Source organism: Ambystoma mexicanum, chromosome 6p (genome assembly GCF_040938575.1).
Source record: "Ambystoma mexicanum isolate Mex_15411 chromosome 6p, UKY_AmexF1_1, whole genome shotgun sequence".
Lineage (NCBI taxonomy): Eukaryota > Metazoa > Chordata > Amphibia > Caudata > Ambystomatidae > Ambystoma > Ambystoma mexicanum.
In genome coordinates this window covers 612138347-612165912 of record NC_090935.1, presented here as the reverse complement: position 1 = coordinate 612165912, position 27566 = coordinate 612138347, and the positions used below count along the sequence as shown (strand labels likewise).

At 46.0% G+C, this 27566-nt stretch overlaps 1 protein-coding gene across 2 annotated transcripts in view; it reads left to right on the top strand.

Annotated features, from left to right (window-relative positions):
• The window catches only part of ANKDD1B (ankyrin repeat and death domain containing 1B), a 679018-nt gene that overhangs the window by 389629 nt on the left and 261823 nt on the right, over positions 1-27566 (top strand). For both annotated transcript variants that reach the window (XM_069627461.1, XM_069627462.1), the window contains one exon: positions 6370-6468. In XM_069627461.1, coding sequence (XP_069483562.1) covers positions 6370-6468 — 99 coding nt within the window. The remainder of the gene's footprint in view (positions 1-6369; positions 6469-27566) is intronic.

The window sequence follows — 27566 nt, the reverse complement described above, 5'->3', positions numbered from 1 at the left end:
GACCCCAGGAGTATCTGGCTTTACCTAAAAATTATCGTCTGTGATGATCTCAACATTCATTGCTTTGACAAAAATCTAGCCTTGATAAAAGACCCAGCACCAAGTTCGTCCGAACCAGTCTTGAGAGGTCTATCCTGGAGGAGTGAACTTGAGTTGAGGAACATCAAACTACTCAATGGGTCAGTAACGGGGACATTACACCTAACCCGACCTGGAAGAGGGGTGGAGAGAAGCAGATCCTAGACACCATTCTTGCTTCGGATACACTTCAAGAGAAACTGAGCACCTTGGAAGTAATATCAACCATGTATGCCATTCCCATTGGAGCCCCACAGGGCTCAATGGGAATGGGGAGGTCAGATGCACCGGCACCATTCGTGAATGGTGCTGGTGTATCCGACATGCACTGCTCACGGGTACCGGTACGCCTGCCAGGTCAGACCTCGTAGTTTGCCGGTCTGGTAACTACAGTACTGGCAAGTTTACCAGTACCGTAGTTACCGTACCTGCAAACTTATAATGAGACCCAATGACTTATTTGGAGTTGTAAACACGTTGTCTTACCAGCCCTGCATTCAGCCACTCGGTTTATAAGCACTATGCATGTCGTTCACTGACGTCCTGCTAATAAACAAGCATTTGCAAAGCCACTGAACTCCTGTTTAAAACAAGCATTGGCAAAGCCAACATTTTTGGCCTGTGCATACATTTTAAGCTTTGCCAGGCACTGCTATATACCAAATTTGAAATGGCCGAGGGAGAAAAACTGAAAGTTATTTTTTCAAAAATAACTTTTGGTTTTTCCTCCCACCGTCATTTTAAGCAACCCTCACCCCCCAATTTACCTTCTGGTTACCTTCTGGCAGTACACAGTGAAGTGTGACGCTGCCTCGCCATACCTCTGCGACGCTGGTTACCTTCATGCACAAAGAAGGGAACCGGCGCCCTTCTTTTATGGAAGAGGGGGTCACCCTCGAAGTCCAAGAATGTTGATGAAGTCGTGCGGGGGGACACCCCCGCTTCCCTGGATCGAAATTATTTTCATTCATTATTTTTTCCAATGTCATATTCAGCATTTTCTCCTGTTTGTTTTTTATTTTGCGGAAATGTGTACGGATTCCCTATATGCAATGCGGGAAACTGGCAGCACGTCATAAATGTAGTGTAATAAAGCATAACGGTTTATGTTTTAGTAAAGCTATATAGCACACCTTGCAAATCTTCTACTAGGCAGTAGCATCTTGAGGAAACAATAGAGGGTGTTTATGCAATTTATGGGGCTTGTACTAATAGATTTGGGTGCTCCGCAGCAACATGCAGATGAATGTTAAACTGTCACTTAGAACACTGGGGTGTTGTGTTATGTCACAGGGGCCTGCTATAGTTCTGCTTTTGAAATGTACATGATATCTTTGGTGGAAAATTCAGGGCCCGTTCCCTTTATTTGAAGAGGAGACACGTCTCCCTAGGACAAAAGGCTGGAGTGAGAGCCTGTGGAGCTGAGCACTGCATCGCAGACTTGCACTTGCTTGTTCTTATCTGGTTTCTGTTTCTGCTGTGCTGCATTTATCATCTGCACCTATGCATAACAAAGGCAAACCCCACACTGCCCAATACCGGCTTCTCAATATTCATCTGAAATCTAGAAAAATAAAAATAAATAAAATAAGTGAATGGTTCAAAGAGGTATATTTCATTTGTATGATGACGTTTTGCTTGACTGCTGTTGAAATGCAGATGCAATCTCATCAAGAATAACAGCAACGTGCATCTTTGGGATTAAGAATGATTAGGAACAGGGGCTACACCGCAGGCTTCCTTGGAGTGTCTTAAAAACGTTTAGGTAGTAGCCAGTTTGCAGAGATCTCAAGTAGTTCCTTTTCATGCGTAAGGTGTTCAGCTAGCTTTGTTTATGAGGTTTACAACACCTTGCATTCTACTATTTATACTGCTATAAAAGGAAACTAACACTGCAAGTAGACTATGACTCTATAGCAGAATAGAAACATGTTCTACTGCCAATCAAGTGAATTAATCGCTTCTGCTGAGTACACGCATATGTCCTAAAAAAGACTGGTATTATGTTGCTGTGTGTTTGTGTCCTCCCATGTCATTCCCGGAGGTATTATACAGTCCTTATGCTAATTTGTCAACACACTTTTTAGTTTTGGCTATTAAGTGGTGCTCACACACCACCTATAAACCAAAATTATGGCATTGGAATATGAGAGGTGCGAAATGGGATGCGAGGAGGGATACACAGCTTGTGGATAGTGTTTGTTTATTGACTCACCCATTGATTAACCAGGGCCATGCTAATCCCTATATCCATTCCCACCCCCAACCTGCCGTTCCCTACCATAAACTCATCTTTGAGGTAGCTCTTTCATGCAGTAACATCAAACTATGTGCTGTAAATAGCCTGACAGTGTTATTTCAAAGCATTCTTCTTAGAACAAATAGCTTAATTTGAGATGTGAATATACTACTGCTGTAATACTCATATCCAAACATGAGAGCCTTCAGCCACTTGAATTATAACAGAATTAGTCTCCTTGCATCTGTTTTCTGCACTGAAGTCCTAAAAAACATATTTTTTTACTTGCGTGTACGTATTAGGTAGACACTTGCCAGGCACTGCTATCATATGCCCAGGTACTCACATGCTCTTACAGCTGGTATCTCCTTCTGGCTATGTAGTACCATTATGGCTGTGCCTGGCAAATGCATATCCTATGCCTACTCAAACCTAAAACTGTTAGCTTTGCCAAAGCTTGTTTTTTATGGACTTCGGCAATAAAAGTGATCCTCTCAGCAGCATGATGAGGAATGTTGCAACTCCTGAAAAATTTGGAAGGAGGCTGGCACAGCAGCTAGCTTGGAGATTTACAGTTCTCCTAGTACAAAGTAAAGGGACCTTTGGGGAGAAGAGTTCTGGCATCACATTTTAAGCTGCCACAATGAGCGGCAATTGACACTTAATAGTGAATTGAAAAAATACTGTTGCTTTTTCAAATTATTTTCATGTATCTTTTCTCCCTGAACTTCACAGTCATTAACTAATAAGAAAACACAAACATACCACCTTGTACAATTAGTGCACTGCTGCAGTTTTTACACAAATAAGCACCTGCGTATAGATGTACATTTTAAAATAGGTGGTCAGCTGGCGATGAAACAGATTGTCAAACTGCTTAAAATATTAGTTGACCACAAATTACAGGTTGCCTATTTGTTGATATAGTGCCAGCATACAGGTTCGCATATTTCTATATAACTGCTCAAAGATGTCTATTTCCGCTGAGGATCGAATGAAGTTGAGCAGTAAAGGAGGGGTGTAGGTATTGGGTCTGCGCTGCATATTGCGGTAGAAATAAAGTACTCAGCGATGCGGAAAGACACCTCAGAGTTCCCTGGCCCCATGAGGAAAGGCCTCCGTGACTTCCAATTGCCTTATCACATACAACGGTGGGCGGTGGTTTACTCAAATATAATACATCATCTAGTGTATGGACAGTTTAAGGTATTTTGGGCAAGTGTATTTTTAATACCCACTATTTTTAAAATACAACCTACTTACAGGTTGGAATCACATACAATATTTCACATACATCAAGGGGTAAATAGAAAATATGGAATGGGATAAATATAGACATTAATCTCATGCAGTATATTCACACATACATGTACTCCACTTTAGGCCCCCAATACATTTCAATATCGACTGGAAAAATAGAAAAATGTGGTCCCATATTAGAACCATTGGCCTCATAAAGCTGAAAGTGTATGCCTAGTATCACAATGCCTTCAAGCTCATGGCCTAGAAAGCATGTTGTGGACTTTGCAACCGAATAACATGAGTTCTAATCCTGGTTTCCCGCTTGCCTAAACGTATGTGATCCTGGGCAATCACTTTATTTTAGAGAGTGCACTCCGTTCATTTATCTGGTAAAACGAAATGGTGGAAACAAGGTGATCCCTAATACTAATCACCATATTAAATCAAACAAATAATTCACAAAGAAAAATCAAGTACTAGTTATGAGACCACATTAAGCCTTAGCTGTGTTTAACTGGAATGTTTTATTTTTTCCCCATGGTTTTGATGGCATGCTCCATCAATTACTTAAGTAATTATCAACTGATTCAGATTCATTTGAATGGCTGTGTGTGCCATTCTAAGGCTGTTGTTCATAGGTGCAAACATGTCTGCAGCCCTGAGAACAATGGGCTGGTGGTGGCACTCAGTGGTAGCTACTCACTGTTCAAAGTGGGGGGGGGCAGAAATATTTTCTCTGAGTCCTGTGAACGAGCAGGCAAAGCATGGATACCTGAACCCAACAAGAGGGGTTGGCAGGGATCTCTTGCATGACTTGGTTTTAAAGAAATTGAATGAATTGGTCCATTCAATAGCTCATTTTATTTGAGAAATTGAACAGAAAGCCTTAAAATGTCCAGTCGGTTCCGAAGGGGAATACAATATGCAATCAAATACGTGATATCATTGGTCATTCACTTGGGGTGCATATTATGTACAGATCTATCATAAAATTGTGTGCACACGAGACCGAAGATGCACAGTAGAGAAATATATATTTATGCTACATCACTGACACCGTGCCTGATTCAGTTTGCCACTGCGGCACTTTAACACATGTCCGTCAAAAACCATATGCAAATAGACATTACACCATTTTGAGTTTGGGCTATTAGGTGTTGCTTGCCACACTTATAAGCTGAAACTATTGCATTGGAGTACAGATAGGGAGAAATGGCAAATGAGGAGGAATGCAAAGCTTGTAGGCATTGTTGGATATTTGCCCACCCATTGATTGCCCATGGCCCTGCTAATCCCTATGGCCAATCCCACCAAGTTCCTGCCCCTCCCCGTCCAAAACACCACCTCATAGGGACTATTTGAGCTCGCTTTAATCAAGCCTTACCATCAAACTTTGTACTCAAAGGGCCTGCCAGTGTTTGTTCAGAGCAGTCTTCTAATAGTTAATTACTTAATTGGAGCTGTAAATATGATACTGGTGTAATAAAAAGGTCTTACCAGGCTTGTCTTCAGCCACTCGATTTATAAGCACTCTGCATGCCATTCACTGAAGTCCTGCTAATAAACAAGCATTGGCAAAGCCACTGAAATCCTGTTTAAAACAAGCAGTGGCAAAGCTAATATTTTTTGGCTTTTGCTAGCCACTGCTATTAGATGCCGAGGTACCCACACCATTGTGCACCTTCTACCAACAATGAGTGAATACCACCATGGCTGTGCCTGGCAAGTGCTTTTCCCATGCCTACACAAAAGCCCCAACTGTTGACATTGCCAGTGCTTGTTATCTCCCCAGCCTGGCCCCGTGTGGGCCATTTTTTTTAAACAAAGAAGGGCCAGTTTGATGGCTTAGTGTAATATGCAACTGCTTGTTCTGAGGTATGTTACTAGCCCAATGCACTATTTGTCACAAAGCTGCATTTCTATACACTAACAGTTTATTGGGAACAGCTACAAACTGAGATCTCTGGCCCCATACTATTTATGTGTGGCAGCACATGCCTGGTAAATAAACAGATAAAAGCACCACACGCCAGTGCATAGATGTATTACATAGAACATGCTCTTCCGCCCGCCCAGCAAAAGCATAGGCTGGCCTTGCCATTTCTGTCCCTGAGGCTCCAGTGCAGTATTATGGAGAAAAGGTACTGCTGTGAGGGCATGGGCAGTGTGCTGTCCGTCCCACACCCCGTGGAGAGGCTCCTCGGCCTGTAGAAGCAGGGCAAGAGACTGTCCATTGGTCCTACTATTTTCTCTTTTCCGTTCTAACACCATAAAACATTGTGGGCCTCATTACGACCCTGGCGGAGTGGGTTTACGCCAGCGGTAATCGTGGCCGACCCGTCCGCCTTACTACGAGTTCCCGTAGCGCCATGGAGCCTTTTTCCGCCTGGTTTTTCCGGGCGGAGAAATCCATGGCGCTACGGGACCTTGATGTTAATTACGCCACCGTAATTTACGGTGGCGTAATTAACGCCTTCCCCACTCCCATTATACCCTATGGGGCAAAAATGGGAATGGGGAAGGGTAAAATGGGGATTGGGGATTTACCGCCCCGCCAAGGTCGGAATGGGGCGGTAAATCCGCCAACCCCCATGGCGGTATCGACAGCTTTCCGCCATGCTCCATGGTGCATATTGCACCATGGATCTCCGCCAGGGTCGTAATGAAGGCCAGTGACAAGTCGACCCGTTGTGAAGTAGTGATAGCTTTTCTAAGTAGAATTTAAATAGGTCTGTCTTTGCTTACAATAGGTGCGATTTGAAAGCGTGTGCTTTACTGACGTGCACTCTTTCATTTTTGTGTTACTCTAGAATGGAGAAACGGCCTTTTATCTGACAGTGGAAGGAGGACATGAAGAGTGTGCAGAGCAGTTACTAAATGCCGGAAGTGACATCAACATTACAAATAAGGTATGTGTTTGTTGTGGTATCTGGTCATTGCATCGAATACCATTGCATCTAATGCCATTCCATTGAAATGTTTCCATCAAAAAAATGTCCATCTAATGCAATGTTTTTGACGGTTAAAGGGATAATTTTTGTTCAGGTGCATTTTAAAGGATAAAAAACAGTGGTATAGAGGGGGGATACCCCCCACATTTTTTTTTTAAATGTATTAGATGGAATTTTTTTTTAGATGGAAAAATTTCGAAATAAACCGTTTGTTCTAAATAAGAGACCTCACGCCTGTTGAGTGATGTCTGGAGATTTAATCTCTTTAATTTAAAGTGACAAACTAACCAGTTACAGCCCTAATTGAGAATAAACATTTGGGGCCTGATTCACAGAGCATTTTCCTACAGGATTGCGCCATTATATAATACTTCTGTGAATCAGGCCCAAACGCCATTATATAATAATTCTGTGAATCAGGCCCAAACGCCATTATATAATACTTCTGTGAATCAGGCCCAAACGCCATTATATAATACTTCTGTGAATCAGGCCCAAACGCCATTATATAATAATTCTGTGAATCAGGCCCTAAATCTTCTTCTTTAAGACTTCTTAATCTGCAGCTGCTAGGGCAAGTTCTGCACCTTTGAGGGTCTCTTGAAGGAACGCCTTGTCACTGGCTTTGCCCTTGCGAAGTCCCACTGCAGTCTGCGCGCCTCTCTCACTCTCGCCCTGTGTGTCCCGGCTGAGTCTAGCGAGATCCCGTTCACCCCAGGCTCTCGCGAGACTCGCTCGCCAGAGTGTTTTCAGGCCCTCGTGGAAGCTTTCGGAGCATAATGTGTATTTGTTTGCAGCATATGATATTTGTTATATCTCAGTGGCTGCTGGGATATGCAGACATTATCTGTTGCAATTGATTATTGATATGTTGCGAGTCACAATGGACTCGCTGAACTACACATAACTGGGGTCCTTAGCCAGATAATGTAGCAGAGATCTACCTGATGAATTTCTTCCTTGTGCTAACACTTCTATTCGGCTTATGGGAAAAATATCTGGAATTGACCGTGCATCGATACCTGCACCAAAGTCTGGCCCTTTGAGGTCTGCGCCCAGGCAAGCTGTGGAGCATGTGGCTATCCCCAGTGTACATCTCCCCAGCTGTGAATGCCTAAAGCTTGTCTTTGCTAATAGTGCAGATCTCTGAAAGGAGGTTGTCTAGACCGCAATCAGCATAAGCCAAACCAGGAGATAGATGGTGATCTACCACATAAAACATGCGTATTTGTAAAGGCTGCAGGTCTCTTCCAGCCACCAAACGGTTAATGGAGAGGTGAGGGTGGGGGTTGCACTGGGGCATGGAGGGAACAATCAAGTATTTTCAGTGGAGTAGATGGACTATTGCATTATGCTGGAAATAGACAATGTCAGTGGTCCTGGTACATTAACTACCTAGTAAGTACCAGATCCAGAAACCTGGCAGAATTGATTCATTGGATGTTGGCACTGCTGTCTGGATAGGAAGTTGCCTGTTAGGGCACATTATCTCCCCAGGTTAGACATTGTAATGGCAGTCTGCAGTTAGTGATACCTCCGGGATATCTGCGACTGGCACTTAGATCCCAGAGATTTTTAGGCTTTGGTGACAATGTGAGGGCTGTATCAGACACATCTCTTTGCCTCTTTTCTTAATGCCCAGGTTCCCGATCTTTTTGTTTGAGTCTTTGGGTAATTTCTTTAAAGCTTTTTTCAAATTCGGCAGCAGGGATTATCACCAGGACTCAGGCACAGGTTTAGCCAGGCTTTATGGGGCTAGTGCTAGTCTCTTGCTTTTTGAAGTTGTAAACTTGGTTTCCAGTTCCTCTGGACATTTATATGGATTGTCTTCTATTTTTCCCCACTATTCGACATTCTTCTCAAACCCAACGGTCAAAGCCCACCCAGTTGGGGTAGAGGGATTGCTGAGTTTGGTGGGTTGATTGGTGACACGCCACATTGGCAAGTGACTGGCCTTTTGGAGAAGATTCCTGGGCCTACGCCATGACAAGCAGCTACAGACGAGCTTAAACGGACTGGTGTGGCTGTTAAATTGAACCTATTTCATCCCCATGAGGGAAATCATTAATTTTTGGGTGTTGCTAAATGTAAGGCATTTTTCTCTAATGGAGTACCTTGATCAGCTAATTCTGCGAGGCATGAGTGGCAAAAAAGTGCTCTGGTGGAAGACCATCCATATGTATGTTGTCTACTAAAAGGTTGGAGACTTATTCACCCTGCGTTCCCTCATTACCTGACACGTGTGCTGTTAACTGGGGGCTTCATTTATTTAATGAATGATCAGTTAATGGATACCTTAGCATGAAGGCTTTGACAAGTATTCGACACGTGAGTTGTTTTCTCCAGATTGAGTTTAAGTTTAGCATTTTTTATAGGGACATCAAGAGGGTGACACGATGTGCACCAGACCAAGCTTTCCATTTGGTCCTAGGATTTGCAGGTTAAGATGTATAAGGGAATACAATAGCGCGACAGAGGTAAATAGGTCAGAAACCAATACTCAACTCCTCATCTCCACGTGGTTGCCGTTAAAACGATTTCTTCTCCTACTTTAGGACTATGCATCTAATTGATACTCCGTCAGAGCACATAGCCATCTCTGCTTTTGGGGTGCCTTCCAGAGCTCAATGACTCGACAATCCATTGGTCTCAGCCGCTAGCAGCTCTGCTCGTAAAGTACAGTCAAGCTGGCATTTCTGCTTGCCATTTATCTGCAAGCTTTATATTGTTAATGTTAACGGGTTTTGTACCGCACATTGTTGCCACTTGCTTGGTCTCTTGGTGCTCTGGTGGGTCTGCAAAGGAAGGAGGATTTCGGGTTCTGTTTGTTGGATAGAGAGGGAGAAGCGCAAGAGACCTTTGAGGTGCAGTTGGCAGCTTCAGTTCGGAGAAACCGGTCACTGAGCGTTAGTGCGTTTTCGATCAGTAGCCGTCATGTGGTGTTGAGGAGTGATTGTGTATGGTTTGTTTACATGTCAGGTGTTGTGAAGTGCATGCGGTTTGTGGAGCGGTAGAGGAGTGGTTGTGTTTAGTTCAGAGTTTGAGGGTGCGTATGCAGAAAGGTGACTTTTTAGTGCAGTTGGTTAGTGGCAATACATTTCTTACACCCAACAGTCCCTCTACTTGTGATACAATTCCCACCCTCAACAGTTCATACAATTGCAATGCCTTCCCCACCCCCCGCAGTCCATTCAAGGGAGACACATTCCCAGTCCCCAACATTCCAACCAAGTGCTCCACAGTTTCTGCCCCTAGGCAATCCGTCTAAGCGTGACACGTTTCTCACCATCCAAGTTTGACACACTTCCCATACCCAACACTAGATGCAAGTGTGGAACACGTCCCAGCCCCAGCTGCCCATCCAAGTGTGACACATCTTCCACCCTCCTGCAATCCATCCTGCTGCGACACAGTTCCCATCTCTAAACTAATCCATATAGGTGTGATACATTTCATGCCCCAACAGTTTATCAAAGTGCGAAGCATTTAACATCCCAACAAAACATCTCAACCCTGCACGCTACAGATGTTAAATAGTGCCTGTCTCAGTGCGCAGCAGGGAGTATAAGGCTTAGTTATGTTACTATACGAGATGCAGGGTGTGGCTAAGCTGCATATACAGGTTGAGCGTAGAAAGTGTCCAGTTTATCCAGTTGGGCTACATGCCGGATAAGGTTAACCTATGGTAGTAGGCTAAGTGCTGGTGAGTGTATGATATCAGATAATTAGATTGGTGGTTTTCTCAAGGATATTAGTTGCTGTATTTTCAGCTTTTCTGGTAGGTTTCTCTTGCTGGAGTTTGCATGGTTTAGCAAGTTCAGTATTGTGTTGCTGGGGATAGGTAACTTAGGTTGGTCTCGGTTCATGTTGGGTATATTCGGTTAGTAACCCGTTTCGTGGGGTTCCTTTCTGTGTGTTTGCTACGTGCTCCACAGCTGTTATTCAGGTGTTTTCCTCCCCTTCAAGGCTTAAGAGCCAGTTTTTTTTTAAAGTTTTCAGAATTTTAGATGGCCCTCCGTAGTTCATATTTCTTTCGGGAAGGAGTCCCAGAGCTGTACGGCTATGCAAGAGAAGGCTGTTCCTCCAAGTCTTTTTCTCACGTAGTATTTGGGTTATAGACATGTTGTTGCTGGATATAGGTGTACTTGCTGGTTTATAGATGGTGATTTTCTTTTGTATGACTTCTGCTCTCTGGCTGTGGATTGCTCTGTGTGTTATGCACATTGTGTTGAAGTTGATTTGTTTTTTGCAACTGGGAGCCAATGTAGCATCCTTATCGCTGGCGTGATGTGGTGTCTTCGGCAGAGTTTGAGAAGTCTGGCGGCTGCATTATGTATTCATTGTAGTTTTCTCAGCAAGTATTTTGGCAATCCAAGGTATATGCTGTTGGCTTAGTCTACTCTGGAGATGATGAGGGAGATGATGGCAAGTGTTTTGTGCATGAAGGAAAAGAAGGGTAGTATATTTTTGATAGTATGTAGATGTAAAAAGCATTTCTTAATTATCTTGTTAACTTCATGTTCTAGTGTTAGCTCGTTTTCCATTAGGATTTCAAGGAGTTTGACTACTTTGAAATATGCAGGTGGGGTTCCCAGTTCTGTGGGCCATGGGATGTTACAGCTTGTTTCCTTGGTTGTTGGGTGGGATTATGATTTCCATTTTGTCTAGGTCAATTTTAAGGTTATTAATGTTCATCCATTGGTAGAGTTCCTTGAGACAGTCTGTTAGCGTGTTGTTTTCCTCTTCATTGACGTTCATTTTTTAGATGATTTGTATATCATCTGCATAATTGTAGCATATGAGGCCGTGTTTTTTGATGAGGTTGATGAGGTTGATAAGGGGTATCAAATAGATGTTGAACTATAGTGGGGAAAGGGAAGAGCCCTGTGGCACTGCTCAAGTGGTGTTCAGCAGTGTAAATTTGAATAGTTGTTGCCCTATTGGTTCATCTGGATAGGAAAGATTTTGTTCAAAGTAGCACTGTGTTGCCAATCCCTATGTCTTCAAGTCTTTTGAGGAGGGTATTAGTGTTCACTGTTTCGAAGGCTGCAGAGAGATCGAGTAGTATCAGTGCCAAGCTCGTGTTGCAGTCTGCACTGGTCTTTAGGTCATCCCATATAGAGAGTGGTGCTATCTCTGTTCTCTCATGGGTCTAAAGCCTACTTGTGCCTAATCTAATACCTGTTTTTTTTCGACGTATTCCAGTATTTGTTCGCAAACATATGTCTCTATTAGTTTTGCCGAGTATGGAATCTTTGAGATGAGTCTGTAGTTTGAGAGGTCTTCAATATAATCCGTTGTATCTTTGAGGAGAGGTTTGATGATGGGCTGATTTGAAGGCTTGCGCTACCTTTCCTGTTGAAAGTGACATGAAGAGGTTTAGGTAGTATTCTGATGCTGTTCCCTTTGTGAGGATCCCTTCGTAGATGTCTGGTGGATAGGGATTAGCTGGGGAGCCTGCCTTGTTGCTTTTGGTCACCAGGCTGATTTAGTTTTCCCTTGAGATTTGGGAAAAGAGTTTCAGCCTGGTCTGTGGGGTCAGCAGTTGGTTGGTTGAGGTGAGTGGCCGGGTGGGTCGTTCTACTTTGTATCATCCGTTGTATATTGCTGATTTTATTCTTAAAGTGATCTGTGAAATTGTTGCATTGTTATTGCGAGGGGATTGGTGTGTTTTTGCACCCGGGGGTTTCTCATCTCGTGTATGATATTTAACAATTCTTTCTGAGTGTTGTTGGCTTTCGTGATCCGTTCGTTGTAGTATTTCTTTTTTGCTTTGGGAATTTCTGCCTTGTATGATTATATTTGTTTTTGGAATGTTATTCTATTGTGTTGGTCGTAGTTTCTCCTCCATTTTTGTTCTAGTTTCCAGTTTGTTTTTTTAATTGCTTTGAGGTGGGACATGAACCATCTAGCCACCGATTTCTTTCTTGATGAGATGACTGTTTTTTCTGGTGAGATTTTATCTATTTTTTTGTGATCCAGTTCTGGATTAAGTCTGTTCTTTCATCTATCTCAGTTGCGTTTAGGGTGTTGATCGATGGTGTTGAGGATTCTAGTTTTTCGTCTAGGTCACTGCTTTTGATGATTCTCCAGTTTCTTTTCCATATCGGGGGATTATTTCTGGGCTTGTTAGATGCTTTTTATGGTATTTGGACTACAAAGGGTATAATGATGTGGTTGCTCCAGAGTATTTGGATAGGTGGGGCTGTTTTTGTGATCAGATCTTTGTTGGCGAATATTGCATCTAGGGTGTGCCCCACTGTGTGCGTTGCTCTTTTCACCATTTGGCATAGTTGCATTGTCTCAGATTGTTTGGTTAGTGTTTTCTGTGATTTTACTTTCTCTTCTTCTACCCATATGTTAAAGTCGCCGAGAATGATCAGGTGGTCTTGCTTAATGCCCATGTTAGTGACAGCTTCTACTATAGTCTCTATGAAGGTTGCATCGTAGGTCGGCGGCCTGTATACAAGTATAATAGTGAGGTTGGTGTGCGGGTCTCAGGTCAGGTGCAGGATGAGGGATTCGCAGTTCGGAATTTTCAGCGGATCGGCTCTTCTTATTTTGAGATGTTCCTTTTATGCCACGGTGAGTCCTCCTCCTGTCTTTCCTTTACTGTTTGCCTGTATGGACTTAAAGTTGTCAGGCAGGCAGCTGTATAGTATGACTTTGTAGTTTTGAGTTAGCCAGGTCTCTGTGATGAATAGGATGTCTATCTTCCCATCGCAAAGTAGATCATAGATCTCTGTTGTGTGTTTGGACATAGATCTGGTGTTGATTAGGTTGCAGTGTATTAATTTCTTTATTGTGGCCTGTTTTGTCTTTGATTGTGTCTTCTGGTAGTCTTCTTGACAACGCACATTATTGTCATCTGGGTTCAGGTTATGTTCTATTGGGTCTGTTAAGTAGTTCAGTTAAGTTTCCTACTGGGTTCCTGTCTTTCTCTGGATCCTCTTCTCTTTCAGGTTGATGGTGCCAATTGTTCACTTGTTTTTTTGTAATTTATGGTGTGCAGGTCTTGTTTCCTATTGTTTTTGTTCTATGTATTTCTCACCTTTCCCCTTGGGGTCTCGATATCCTGCTGATATATCTAGTGTTCCTGATTGTTGCTCTGTCTGGTGGTCTGTTGACAGGTAAGGCGTTAGGCAGAGTGATTTTTGTCTGGTTTTCGTGGTGGCTCTTGTTTCAGTGAGGCACATGGGTGTGCGTTCCCTTGCTATGTTAATGTTTCTTAGCGTGGTATTCTGGTGTGATTCCATTTTGGGTGTTCTTATTCCATTATTCCTTGCACATCGTCCTCTCCTGTGGCATGGCACATTCTGAGTTTCTATGTCTTCTAGTGGTTTTCCTTTGGATACTTGGATGAGTTGCTGTATTTCACAGTTGTGAGTGCCTTCCTGTGAATCTGTGGCTTTCTATTTTATTGAAGTGTATGCTTGTGGCTTTGTGCCAAAGGTGGTACCTGCTTATTTGAGGTTTTCCCTGTGTCGCTCCTTAGGTTTTCCTATCAGTACTTGGATGCGTTGTTGTAGTTCACAGTTGCATGTGCCTACCTGTGAGTCTGAGGTTTATTCTTTATTTGCAGGGTCTTGTGGCTTTGTTCCAAGTGTGGTAGTTGTTGATGTGAAATTCTTTCTATGGTTTAATTTCCTTCTTTCCTTTTCTTCTTCTTTCAGGTTCCTTTTGTTGGGTTTTTGATGTATATGTTATTGGATCACAGAGGCGTTAGACTTCGTTTGATGTTGAGTGAATTTTGTTGACCTTGTTGTTAGTGGTTGCTGGTTCCTGAGTGGTTGTTTGGTTTACGGGTTCTGTAGTATTTTAGGAGTTTCTTTATCTTGTTCGGGTATCTTTTATATTGTGTGAGTTTTCTTAGTATTGTATGGGTGTCACGAAGATCCTTACTACCTGTATCAGATAGGGGAAGGGGCAAGGAAGGTCCTAGTTGGGCAGGGCAGGTCACAGGTCAGCGAGTCACAAAGTGGCTATCCCTGTGTGCATCCAGGAGCAAGACTCGCTATCCCAGATAGTTTAAAAAAGGGCAGGTTGTCCCCAAATACTACCTATCTCTGAGCGTAGCAGAAAGTAGCGTCCAGCAGACTGTAATTTATGCCACACTACCTGTTTTTTGAGTGTTGCGGCCCACATAAACCCCACACAATACAAAAGCCATACAAGCCTATCCCAGGGTGCGGCAGTGGGCACACAGACAAACCTATATAATTGTGCCAGATGTAAAGCAGGCAAACATACTTGTAGGCATGTGGGCACCTTACACAGTTAGGCTAAATGTCAGCTGTTGCAACTTGACACAGTCTAATTTCAATGGTGGTCAGCTCACACAATTAGGCCCAATGCAAACCTTGGCCAACCCACAGAGACCGGGCCAAATGCAAACTGTAACTAACTACGACAGTTAGGCCAAGTGCAAACCGTGGCCAACCCACAGAACCGGGGCAAAATACAAACTGTAGTCAACCCACAAAATCAGGCCAAATGCAAACTGTGGCTGATTTGCACAATTAGAACACAGCAGAGGGTGGGGCGCTGTTGAGCAGCCAGAAAATGGCTGCCTAGCCTCTGAGCTCTGTGCATTCCTGACACGAAATCCGGCATCAACGGCTTATATCTCGTCCATGCCCTCGTGAATCTTAATACCCTGTGCAGCTGCTGGCTTGGGCTACGTCCTCCTGCAACCCTGGATGAAATCGGACTTGTGTAACCCCAAAACTGCTGCTTGCCAGCCTGGAGACGTGCATGGCCTGATTGCCGGCCGGGTCTGGCCGTGGCGGCGCTGCACGGGAGGCCCTCGGCCACGTCCTGATCTGAAGGGGCCGCCATCTGCTGGCCGCCCCCTAACTGCGGACTTATTGTACTGGCCGCCGGGGTGGGTCCTGACCCCCCCCCCCCCTCTGTGGCTGCTGTGGTGGTGGGGACCGCGGCTGTGGCGCTGGCCCTCAGGTGCCGGGGGCGCAACAAACATTATCTGCGCTCGGGGCGCGGTGTGGATACCGCGACCCTGAGAGCCACCACTCACCCATTGCTCTGGCTCTTGGGGTTCCCAGACCGGCCGGCTCTATGCTCCTTGGTCCCCTTCTTTTGTGACCGCTGCCCTGCCAGGCACGCGATCCGCTCCTGGGTGCCTTGCGGGCCGGGATGTGGTCACCCTTGCGGCTGCGTGGTCTGATGGAGCGGGCTGTCTGCCCCAGCGCTGCGGCCCTGAGCCCCTGCGACCTGCTGGGAGGAGGTGGATTTCCTCCTGCGCCCCGGATGCTGATGAGACCCTGAAAAAAGACTCAGGTACGGGGCTGTGGGTAGCCCACACACCGAGACCCCGGGGTCCGGGTGGCTCCGAGCCTAACTTAATTCTGCTCCTCTCCTCTGGGCTGGCTGCGCCACAGCGCCGTGCCACAGCTGTCACTGCTGTCAGGGCCCCCCTTATTCCTTCTTCATGCTGGGGGCCTTACACCCTTGCTGCGGTGTTCTCCCCGCCGCGTTGACTGGCCTGCATTTGACAAGCCCACACTGATCTGGAGAGCGCAGCCCCCGCTGCACTTACTGCCCAGTGCACAACTTTCTACTACAGCTACTAACTGGCACACCCATCATCATTACCACCGCCACTCCTAATCACACTGGTGGGCCCTGCATTACCCAGAACGCGGCTCATCGTGTGACCAGCACTCATATACTGGGGCCTCCTCAACGGCCGCTTGGTCCCTGGCTAGCTGTTCCTACAAGTACACTCTCCTGCTCGGCCGAGCTGCCGCCCAGCGGCCTGTCCGCCTCATATTCGACCAGCGCTCTCCCCACCGGGACCACGCTCCTGACAAAGTGAGTCTGCAGGGAACTACTGACTAAACTGCAATGTCAAACAGGGCCCGCGGTAGGAGTAAGGTGGGGGCCATGGGCAAATTTGCAAAGGCAACGCCCCGGTCGGAGCTTGGGCACACATCTGCTAACAAGGAAGAGACTGACTCGCGCCCAGGCATACCGACCCCAGACCTTGCCACGATGATGGAAACCATGGCCGAAAACTTTGCCTCTTTTCATGAAAAATTGGATGACATAAATGCCAATGTTGCGCCACTCAAAACTCAGATCGATCAGGCTGGTACCAGGATCACCGAGGCAGAATCCAGAATTGGAACTAATGAAGATGCCATACATACACTCCAAGACACTGTTGCTACACTTACACGCGATATGAAAATGGTCAGAGCAAAATGCGACTATTTGGAGTCGTAACAATGTTCGAATTATCGGGGTCCCTGAAAATGCCCTCAAAGGATGTATGGAGATGGCAGTTGAAAATGTACTCAAGGAACTGCTCGATAGTCTTGACCTGTCACCCTTCTTCACGATCGAACGCGCCCACCGGGCTCTCTCACTGCGACCTAAACCTGGCGACTTTCCCAGACCTATCATCACCAGGATCCTCAATTATCGGGATAGGGATCACATCCTCCACCTGTCACGAGAGAAGGGTGAGCTTCGACTCGGCTCGCAGATCGTACGTATCTTCCAATACTTCTCTGTAGGAGTCCAACAGGAGTGGCGTCACTTTCTGGGCTCGCCTCAAATTCACCTTCAGGCAGAAACTATACTTTTTCACGGTCCCGCATGAAGCCGTAAAGTTCATCGAATCGCAGATTCCTCTCCACAACCCAGCTAAAGAACACAGGGACAATGACTAAGCCGGGCCCGGACTTCTCTCGGGTGCTCATGGTCTGAACGTTGATGCCCACTGTTCCTTAACTCTGTGCGGGTTTGAAATGCTGGCTTGATGGGACTCATGATCAGGGTAAGGGCAGTTCCTCAGCCATCTCCTGCATGGGGGTGGGGTTCGCAATGATGGGATTGCTGCCCACAGCTGGGTTGACGATCCCAGGTATAATGATTGCTCTATCATCTGACCATTCCCAGACCCCCGAACGTTCAGGCATTCCGAATCCCTAGAATCGCGTAAGAACATTGGGGTGGGAACAGTGCCTCCCCTTCACTAGTATTGATAGTGTCTCGATCACTGCTTGCTCTGACACCTGTACTGTTATTAGAAGTTCTCACCCCATGACATGCCAGCCATAGTATCGCTCATTATGCTCTTGTACACAATTATCACTGGCAATACCCATAAGACTTGGACGCGTCTGCCAATGCCTGTGGCTGCTCTAAGTCTACTTCGTAGTCACCGCCCAGGTGGTGCATTGGTAAAACATGTTTGCCTTGTTATACTGCCTACCAGTAGTACCACTCTTGGTGCCTCATTGCTATTATCATAGTCGGATGCACGGCAACAGCACTCCCCACTGCGGTTGCAACAGTTATCAAGGGGAAAGTTCTAGCTCCTGGCCCCCGTTGGGCCCACAGCAGTGTGCCCCACTGCAGTCGCAAAGCTATGTTGGAAGTTTTGCTTGGCACGAGCCCCCGTTGGGCAGGAAACGTTGGGATCGGCCCACTGGCGCCCATCTTAGGCTATTGTTAGAGGCTGGAGGGGAAGGGAGGGCAAGGGTGCTGCTGGTCGTTACTGGTTGGCGAGGGTGGGGGGAGGTAGGGTAGGGTTGAGCTACATTGGAAAAACAGAGGCAGACCGGCAGATTGCGCTATGTTCAAGTGTCTCAAAAGTGACTGCACGGACTGCATGTGCACACCACGATGGGTGAGCTGGGATGTACCTTAGGTGAATGAAATGCCCACTACCATAATGTCCTGGAATATCCGGGGATTGAGCAATCACACTAAGAGCCGTAAAATAATGGCCTACGGCAATAGACACGGTTGCAAAATCCTGTTGCTGCAAGAAACGCATGGCACCATCATGGGGATCTAACAGATATTTCACCTCTTATTCCACACAGGCCAGAGGTGTGCTGCCACTCATTCACAAATCCATCAAATTCGTTCTACATAAAAGCTACATAGATCCCGATGATAGATATGTCGTGTTACACTGTACCATGGTAAATAGGGAGTACCTTCTTGTGAACACCTACGGTCCCAACGTTGATGCCCCTGAATTTTTTGACACTGTAGTGCCATACTGCTGGGATACGTGGGAATTCAGATCATATGGGGGGGACATGAACTTTATAATGGACATCCATCTAGACAGGACCGGGACTGCACACAGGCTCCTGTCCAGTGTTGCACGCAGACTACGTACTTACTGCTCAACACTCAACATCCGAGACGCCTGGAGGACATTGCACCCTCTACGGCACGAATATATCTACTATTCCTCCGTCCATGACAGCTCCTCCAGAATTGACCTATTTCTGGTGTCGAGTGTGGTGTTGGGCAGGGTGGAGGGAGCACAGATACTAACAAGCACATTATCTGACCACGCCCCAATTACCCTCTCTGTGGAGCTAGGAACACCTACACCAACCATCAGCACATGGCGCTTCAAATCCGCTGCCCTTAGGGACATTGGGCCTCATTACATGGTAGGCGGTAAGGGTTTACTGGTACCGGTATTTTACTGCTTTTTGCAGGCGTTAAAAACCAACCCGCAAAGGGACCAGTGGAGCTAATTACGGTACCGCAATTTGCGGTACCGTAATTAGCGCCTTCCCCATTCCCATAGAGCCCTATGGGGCAAAAATGGGAATGGGGAAGGGCAATGGTGGAAGGGGGAATTACCGCCCCGCCAACCTTGGAATGGGGTGGTAATTCCCCTTTCCACCAAGGCGGTGCCGGTATTTTACCGGCATGAACCATGGCGCTAATAGCGCCATGGTTCTCTGCCTACCGTGTAATGAGGCCCATTGTATTCAAGGCTGAAATTCTAGCTGATATTGAGTCCTTTTTTGAGCACAACACCCCCTAGGCCACTTCTTTTGGCGTCCGATGGGATGCATTCAAAGCATACATCAGGGGGATGTCCATGTCCAGAGAAGCGGGAGTGTTAAAGACAATAAGAGCCGCCCTTAGTCGATCACAAACCAAGTTACGTGAGTTGGAACAGGAATGCACATCAGCAACTGACCCCGCTAAACTTGCTTTAATTAGCGAAGAACTCCAAACATTCAATTCACATGCCACCAGAGTGGTCCACTATTTTAGCTGCCCAAAGACGGCTCGGAAATACGTGGAAGGGGATAGACCCGGCAAAACATTAGTTACTCTAATCAGGGGGAATGGGGCCAGACCCAGATCACCTCTATTAAGGATGGCCAAGGCATCACACAGTGGTCGGACCAGCAAATACTGGATGTATTCACTGAATTCTATACTACCCTATACTCCCAACCCCCTGAACATACTGAACAACATATGCAAGATTTCCTTGATCAAATACCCACAACCGGAGTCTCCTCCTTGACTAGAGAACAGCTGAACTCCTCGATCATCCTGGACGAGATTGTCAGGGCCATCTCGGACCTGCCTAAAGGTAAAGCGCGGGGTCACGATGGGCTAAGGGTTGAATTCTATCAGGAACACATAACCATATTAGCCCCCAAATTAATGGAAGTCTGGGATGAATTGCGCCGCATGTCTGTCCTCCCCCCATCCCTGCGTGAAGCCGTTATTACGGTGTTGCTCAAGCCTGGCAAACCCGGCGATGAGTGTGGTTCATATAGGCCCCTCTCCCTCATGAACTTAGACACCAAGATCTTCGCCAAGGTGATAACGAACCGTTTTCTCCCAATCATGACACATCTGGTCCACGAAGATCAAGCAGGCTTTGTACCGGGGAGGTTCACTTCTCATAGCATCAGGCGGCTATTCAATGCGATTGCCCGGATCGACCAGGATGCGCACGCAGTTGTGGCCACGCTCAATGCTCAAAAAGCGTTTGATATGGTGTCATGGAAGTATATGTGGCTGGTGCTGGAGACAATGGGTATTGGCCCCAACATGATTGGTTATATCAAACTATTATACATCTCCCCAGTGGCTAGGGTTCGGGTTAACTCTCTGACATCCACTCTCTTCACACTTTTCAGGGGAACCCGACAGGGTTGCCCATTCTCCCCGATCATTTTTGCTCTAGCGATAGAACCTATGGCGGACCACATCAGAGTACGCCATTCCCAAAAGGGGATAAGGCTGAAAAACACCCCGGAAATCATATCTCTGTACGGAGATGACATACTCTTATACATTAGGGACCCGGCCACCGATCTTGACCCCATACCACGCGACATCACACGCATAGGCACCCCCTCAGGGTTCACAATTAATTATTCTAAATCCGAGGTACTCCCACTCACTAGCTCCACTCCCATCACTGAATAACCCTCCTCTGGTCTCCTAGCGGAGTTAGATATCTGGGAGTTCAGGTGTCATTGAACAGGACCGTCTTGCTCACAGACAACTATTTGGCTGCAGCACAGATGGCTGAATCAAAAATGGCACGATGGTGTCCTCTCCCACTGTCATTTGCTGGAGACTCTCTCTCATCAAGATGGTAGTACTTCCCAAACTGTTATACATTTTCAGTAACATACCCATATGGCCCGGGGGGAAATACTTCACGCGCCTACATAATCATGCGCACAGTTTTTGTGGCACTCCGGGGCGGTCCGCAAGAAATGGGCCGATATGACGCTCCCATACAAGAAGGGGGGCTTTACTGCCTCAGACCTAAGATGCTATTGGAGTGCGGCACAGGCCCAGTATGCCACTCACTGGTACCCCAGCTCCCCGACCCGCCCGCACGTAAAGCTGGAGATCCTTGCAGCAGCTGGTATTAACATAATGTCCCTCATTATGCACCAACACTATGCACCTGACTCCCCCATCAATCCAATTGGAATCACCATACGTGCCTGGAATCAACTGCTATACCCAACAACGGAATCCCCCCCATACTATAAATTGCTCCCTGTGTGGGCCTTTCCCGGGCTGGAGCCTACACACGACACTGCTCTGGCTCGACATTGGGGGACACTAGGCTACGAAGCACTGACAGACTTCTACCCTGATGGCAGGTTCATCGACCCACAAATATGTAGGCCAAGTCACACCGGGTCCGCGCTAGAGACCCTGCAATATTATAGGCTCTGGGCAGCATTCGGCACCACATGCAGAGTCATTTCCTCTCTATATAAGATTCTATTAGAGGGCGCCCCAATTCAGGTGTCCAGGGCACGCGACGAATGGGCAGAGGAACTGGGCCTTGAGATCTCTGACCAAATGTGGGGGAAAATGTGAATGCAAACCAAAAAAGTCTCCCTCAACTTCTGCTTTCAAGCCATGCAGTACAAACTGCTAAACTGGCTTTACTATACCCCTCTCAGGATTTATAAGTTTGCCCACTCTACCACATATTCCTGTGCCCGCTGCAAGGCGGAGAAACCTGATCATTTGCATATGTTCTGGACTTGCAGAGAATTGGGGAATTTTTGGGGAAGTATCCTAAACACTTGCCGAGGTGATTGACACTGTAATTGACCCTGACCCACTGGGGATATTGTTTGGAATATGGAAAACCGATGATGTTAAACGCATGGCTAAATTTCTCAACATAAGCTGCATAGTGGCCAAAAAATGTTTACTTCAAAGCTGGAAGAGTTCCTTTCCCCCGACGTTTCAGAAGTGGTTAAACTTGCTCACATGGTCTCATAACTGTGAAGAAGAATACATCACCATGCTCCCTGCTAACTCCCGCCCCAAGAACATAGGGACGGCATTTAACAGCTACCTCTACAACAAAGAGGCAGGAACATCTGAAAGTGGCTCATCTCCGGCCCCATTAAGAAACACCTGATCGCCATGGAACACTGTGTTTTTTTAATTCCCCACGGGTCGTGCCTTTGCCTTTGTGGTTACTGCAATACTGTTCATGTATATATTATTGCACTGTTCACTTTAACGTGCGTGTTTGTTGTGAACCTCTGCCACCAAAAATAAAAAATAAAAGAACACAGCAGAGTGTGAATGCACCTCGATTTACAACTCACTGCAGTGGGGAAATGCATCCAGTTTTAAACACACAGCAAATGGAACTTGCACCCAGATTTAAGAGGTACACAGCAGAGGCAAAATTGTACCTAGATTTAAAAGAACACAGCCAAGGGGAAAATGCACCTCGATTTAGAACTCACATCAGTGGGTAAATGCACCCAGATTTACAAGAAAACAGCAGAGGGGAAATGCACCTAGATGTAACAGGAAACAGCAGATGTAAAATGCACCTAGACGTCAAAGAGCACAGCAGTGGGAAAATGCACCTTGATTTAAAAGAACACAGCAGAGGGGAAAATACACCTAGATGTTACAGAACATAGCAGATTTAAAATGCACCTATATGTGAAAGTGCACGGCCGAGGGGAAAAGCACATTGATTCAGAACTCATGGCAATGGGACAATACACTCAGATTTAAACACACAGCAGTGGGAAAATGCACCTTGATTTGAAAGAACACAGCAGAGGGAAAATGCACCTAGGTGTGACAGAACACAGCAGATGTAAAATGCGTCTTGATGTAAAAGAGCACAACCGAGGGAAAAAAACACTTTTTTTCAGTGGGAAAATGCACTCAGATTTAAAGACACAGCAGTGGGAAAATGCACCCAGGTTTGAAAGAACACAGCAGATGTAAAATGCACCTAAATGTAAAAGAAAACACCCTGGGGGATAACCACCTATATTTGAAAGATAACAGCGGAGGGAAAATGCACCTAGACTTCAAAACACACAGCAGAGGGAAGTGCACTTAGAAAGTAAAACTCACTTATATTCTCCAATGTGATGTGAACCCACTGAAATTCCAACCTTTGTAGTCTAATGAAGTAATAGTACACAATTAGGTTAGATGTTACTCGATATATGATAATTTAGGTGATAAGTGGTGGGGTTTTACTGAAGTGCAGTAATGGCCGTACTCCCCTCCCACACCACACTAACCTTAGCAGCCACTGTAAGTAGTCTGGGTCAGGCGTCCCAGGCGAACACGGGCAAACACAGAGTGGAGCTGCTCAGTCAGGAGCTGCCCTTTGACCCTGGCCCTTAGCCGATGACTGCCTGGGCAGCGACACCCCCTGGACTCCTGTATTAGGAGAGCTTCCTGGGTCTACTAGCCAATCAGGGAGGTGGGTGGCGTGGAGGAGATGGGGTCAAGGTGAAGCCAACAGGCTTCGGAGGGCCTGCAAACAAGCGCAAATGTCACAGATTTTTAGAATGAAAGGAGCTGCAGTGTGCAATTTACCCTGGGCAGCACACAACCATGGCCCTAGAATGGCAATAAAGGGAAGCCTTTCCGGGTCTAGTAGCCAATCAGGGGGTGGGGGGGTGCTGGGAAGGTGGGAGTGGGGAGGAGCGGGGGTCGAGGGGAAGGCAACAGGCTTCTGAGGGCCTGCAAACAAGTGCGGATGGCACAGATTTTGTAAATGAAAGGGGCTGCAGAGGCAACTTACCTTGGAAAGCTCACGAGCATGGCCATAGAATGGAAATAAATGTTAAATGTGTTTAAAGGAAAGGGAAGCCTTTCCGGGTCTACTAGCCAATCAGGGAGAGTAGAGTGGTAGCAGGGAGTAGTGAGGATCCAGGGGAAGACACCAGGGCTGCAAACAAGCACTAATGGTGCCAATTCTTTAAATGAAAGGGGCCGCAGAGGCATCTTAGCTTGGGCAGCACACGAGCAAGGCCCTAGAATAGAAATAAAGCTTGAATGTGTTTAAAGGAAAGGGAGGCCTTTCCAGCGTACTAGCCAATCAGGGTGGGGGGCGGTGGGAGCTGGGAGGTACAGGGTTGAGGGGGAAGGCAATGGGCTTTGGAGGGCCGGCAAGCAAGCACAGATGGCTTTCATTTTTAAAATGAAAGGGGCTGCCGAGGCAATTTATCCTGGGCAGCACACGAGCATGGCCCTATATGCCCTCCTTTTGTCCAGATTAAAGGATCTCTTGTGAAAGTAGTGATCTCTTCCAGTCAGTGTACGCCAGGAAAAGTCAGAGTTCTGGTTAGGGAAAAATAGAAGAAAGTGCAACAGTTAAAAAGAAAATGCACACAAAACCCCAAAGCCTAGGTCTTGCCCTTCCTTAAAATAGCACAATCACTCTAGGAAATGAATCAAGAAGGAAGGGGGGTACTGAACTGTTCATATGGAATGTTGAGTCTTTATTTGCTTGAGTTCTTGCTACTGAACTTTACAGTAAAGAAATGGAAGCATGACGCTTGCCTCCATCCTTTCCATGGAATTTGGAAATATATGTGTAGGATCTTTCTGATTAAGCACCATTTGCCCAGAGTTGTGGTTCCCGGTACAGTTGCTTGGATTGGGCTCTGTATCTATGCTAAAGGGCCTGGAAATACATGTGAGGTTTGGCACTCCCTCAAGTATGATCATGATTTTTTACCCCGGTAAGCAGAGCAGTTGTCTCATGTACAGTTATAGATCTGACCGGAGACAGCCTGTTCCACTTTGTAAAGTCACAATGATCCAACTATTGGCCTGTCCCAAGCATGCAAGTATACAGCAGCTTTAGTGTGCCAAGTTTATTTCCTCCATTCTGAGAGCTAGCATATGACTCAAAATGGAGTATTTCTAAGCTACATCAGGTACATGCGATGAGTCTAAGGAGTTCCCTTACATCACTCTACTTTTCTAATTTCTGTTTAAATTTACTCACAATCACATTTTAGTCTCTGTTATTTTCATGTAATCATTTACATATAACTGTAATTTGCTTCCACTGATTTTCTCCCTTTGTGGTTAGTGACCATTAGCATAACACCTCGAAATACTATCCATACTTACACCTCCTTGCAGTATCAACTCAAAAAACCTGTGTCATTCTCAAGCACCTCTTCTAAGGTAAGGTTTTCACAAGTAAAAGCTTTTCATGAGCTTGCACGATATTAATAATCATCTTTTCTAAACATTTTAAAACACATTTGATTAAAAAATGTTGCAATACGTTTCCAAAAAGATAGCAAAACTCATCAGAACTCCATGAATTCTGAATGCTCGTAGCAAGCTAATCGAACTGGTCAACCAGGACCAGCGGGGCCACCCAGTGTAAGTGTTGTGATATATAGCCACAGATTTGTATTTTTTAAGCTCTCCTTTTTATTAATATTTTCAATACGATTACAGCAATTAGAAGAATCTCCCTTCTCTGGTTAAAACATCCCCTTGTTGCACACAATCCCCCTGCCCCCAACAATAACTCTACAGGTCCCTTCGGTCACAGAAAGCTCTCAAAGTCCACATGCAGGTATCCTTGGTGAGACTCTATAAACCCCCCCGGCACTGATTTTTTAAGCAAATTGTGGCTGCTCCCTTTCTTAGATTGAGTCAGCACTAGCTGATGATGACACTGCACAACTGACGGATTCATCTGCGGGACCTGCGTTGAAGCAATAGCATTATTCCAAAGGGGCATTATAGACTTTTCTCCCTTCTCAGTAGTGATGTTTACAGAAGCAGAAATAGGTCCAGACAGGCCTGCTGATACGCCCCTCCCAGGATTGACCAAAGCAGAGGACTCTGGTACCATTGCTGTCCACTCTGATGCTTCAGGAAGAGGCTGTATCTTCCGGCAGTTAGAGGCATGGACCAATGTCCTGCGCTCCTCACAATTATTGTTGCTTGCTTGGTGAGAAGGATCTGGAACTGTCTTCAACACTGCAGCTCGAGCGCCAACCTCCTCTAATGCACTCACAGTTAGACTCACTCCCTGGGTATAAGGGAATGGCAGGGGCCAGCAGCAGGTTTTGGCAGTGTTTCCTTGTTCAGTGAATAGAGAGATCTGATAGCCTACACGCGGGACTTACAAAAGTTCATCATTGTGTCCTCTTCCAAAAGCAAATCCAAACATCATGCTGTTAAAGGAGGGGCTCTGACAATGTGTGCAGGGTACCCACACAAAATCTCGTCCGGGGCGGCCAATGCTTCTTATTCAGATTATTTTCGCATATGCAGCAAAATCAGCTGTAATGCTTCAGGCCATCTAAGGCTAGTCTCTAAAAATACTTTGGAGAAGCAGCTCTTAAAATCTCTGAATGTTCTACTGCTCCATCAGATTGGGGGTGCTAGTCACATTAATTATGCTGAGAGATATTAAAAGCTTCAGAGGTAGCTCTAACCAGCTAGCAAGTGAACGCGTTCCTCTGCCACTGTCAATGTATATTTGTACTTATTTAATTTTTATATAGCGCTTTACACCAAATCGCTGTACATGAGAGCAGAACCCTACATTAAAATGGAGATAAAATAGAAACACAGCAGAGTTATGTGTTTACATTAATCTTCTTACCCAGTAGAAAGAATATAAGGGGCCTCATTACGAGGTAGGTGGTAAGGGACTACTGGCACCGGTAAGGACACCGGTGCCGGTAATCCCTTACCACCCTATTCCGAAGTCCCTTAGCGGGTCCCTTCCTTAATGCCTGGCTTTACCAGGCATTATGGAAGGGACCCGTTAAGGGACGTCAGAGCTAATAATGGTACCGTAAATTGAGGTACTGTTATTAGCTCCATCCCCATTCCCATTGAGCCCTATGGCGGCCCGAATGGGAATGGGGAATGGTTCCCGGAATGGGGACTTACCGGGTCTTCCAAGGTTGGAATGACCCGGTAAGTGCCTATTTCGGGAACCCGGACCCGGAATGCGGTAAGGGGGTAGCCATGGCGCTATTAGCGCCATGGCTACCGCCTACCGCGTAATGAGGCCCAAGATCTCAAAAAGACCCAGAAAGTAGAATAGAGAGAGAGAGAGAGAGAACGAAGAGACAGATGATGAGCATTCCAGTGTAAAGCAAAAACGAGACTGAGCACAGGGAGGGCGCAGAATGACAAAAAGGGAATGGGAAGAAGAGCGGAGTGAGCGAGAAGGAATATACAGTGAGATAAGAGAGGAGAGGTAGGTATGGGGGTGCAAGGCGATGGAGGGATTTAAAACCTAGGCACAGAAAATGTAATTTTAAACTGTGATGTAAAGATAGCCATCGCAGATCAACCAGAGAGGATGAAATAGAGTCACAAGGAGCAAGGAGAAATGGAACACAAATAGAGGCATTGAACACAGATTTCAGAGGGGCTGGATGAGATAAAGGAAGTCCAAAGAGGGTAGAAGAACAGTAGAACAGCCAGGAAAAGATTAAGGCAGA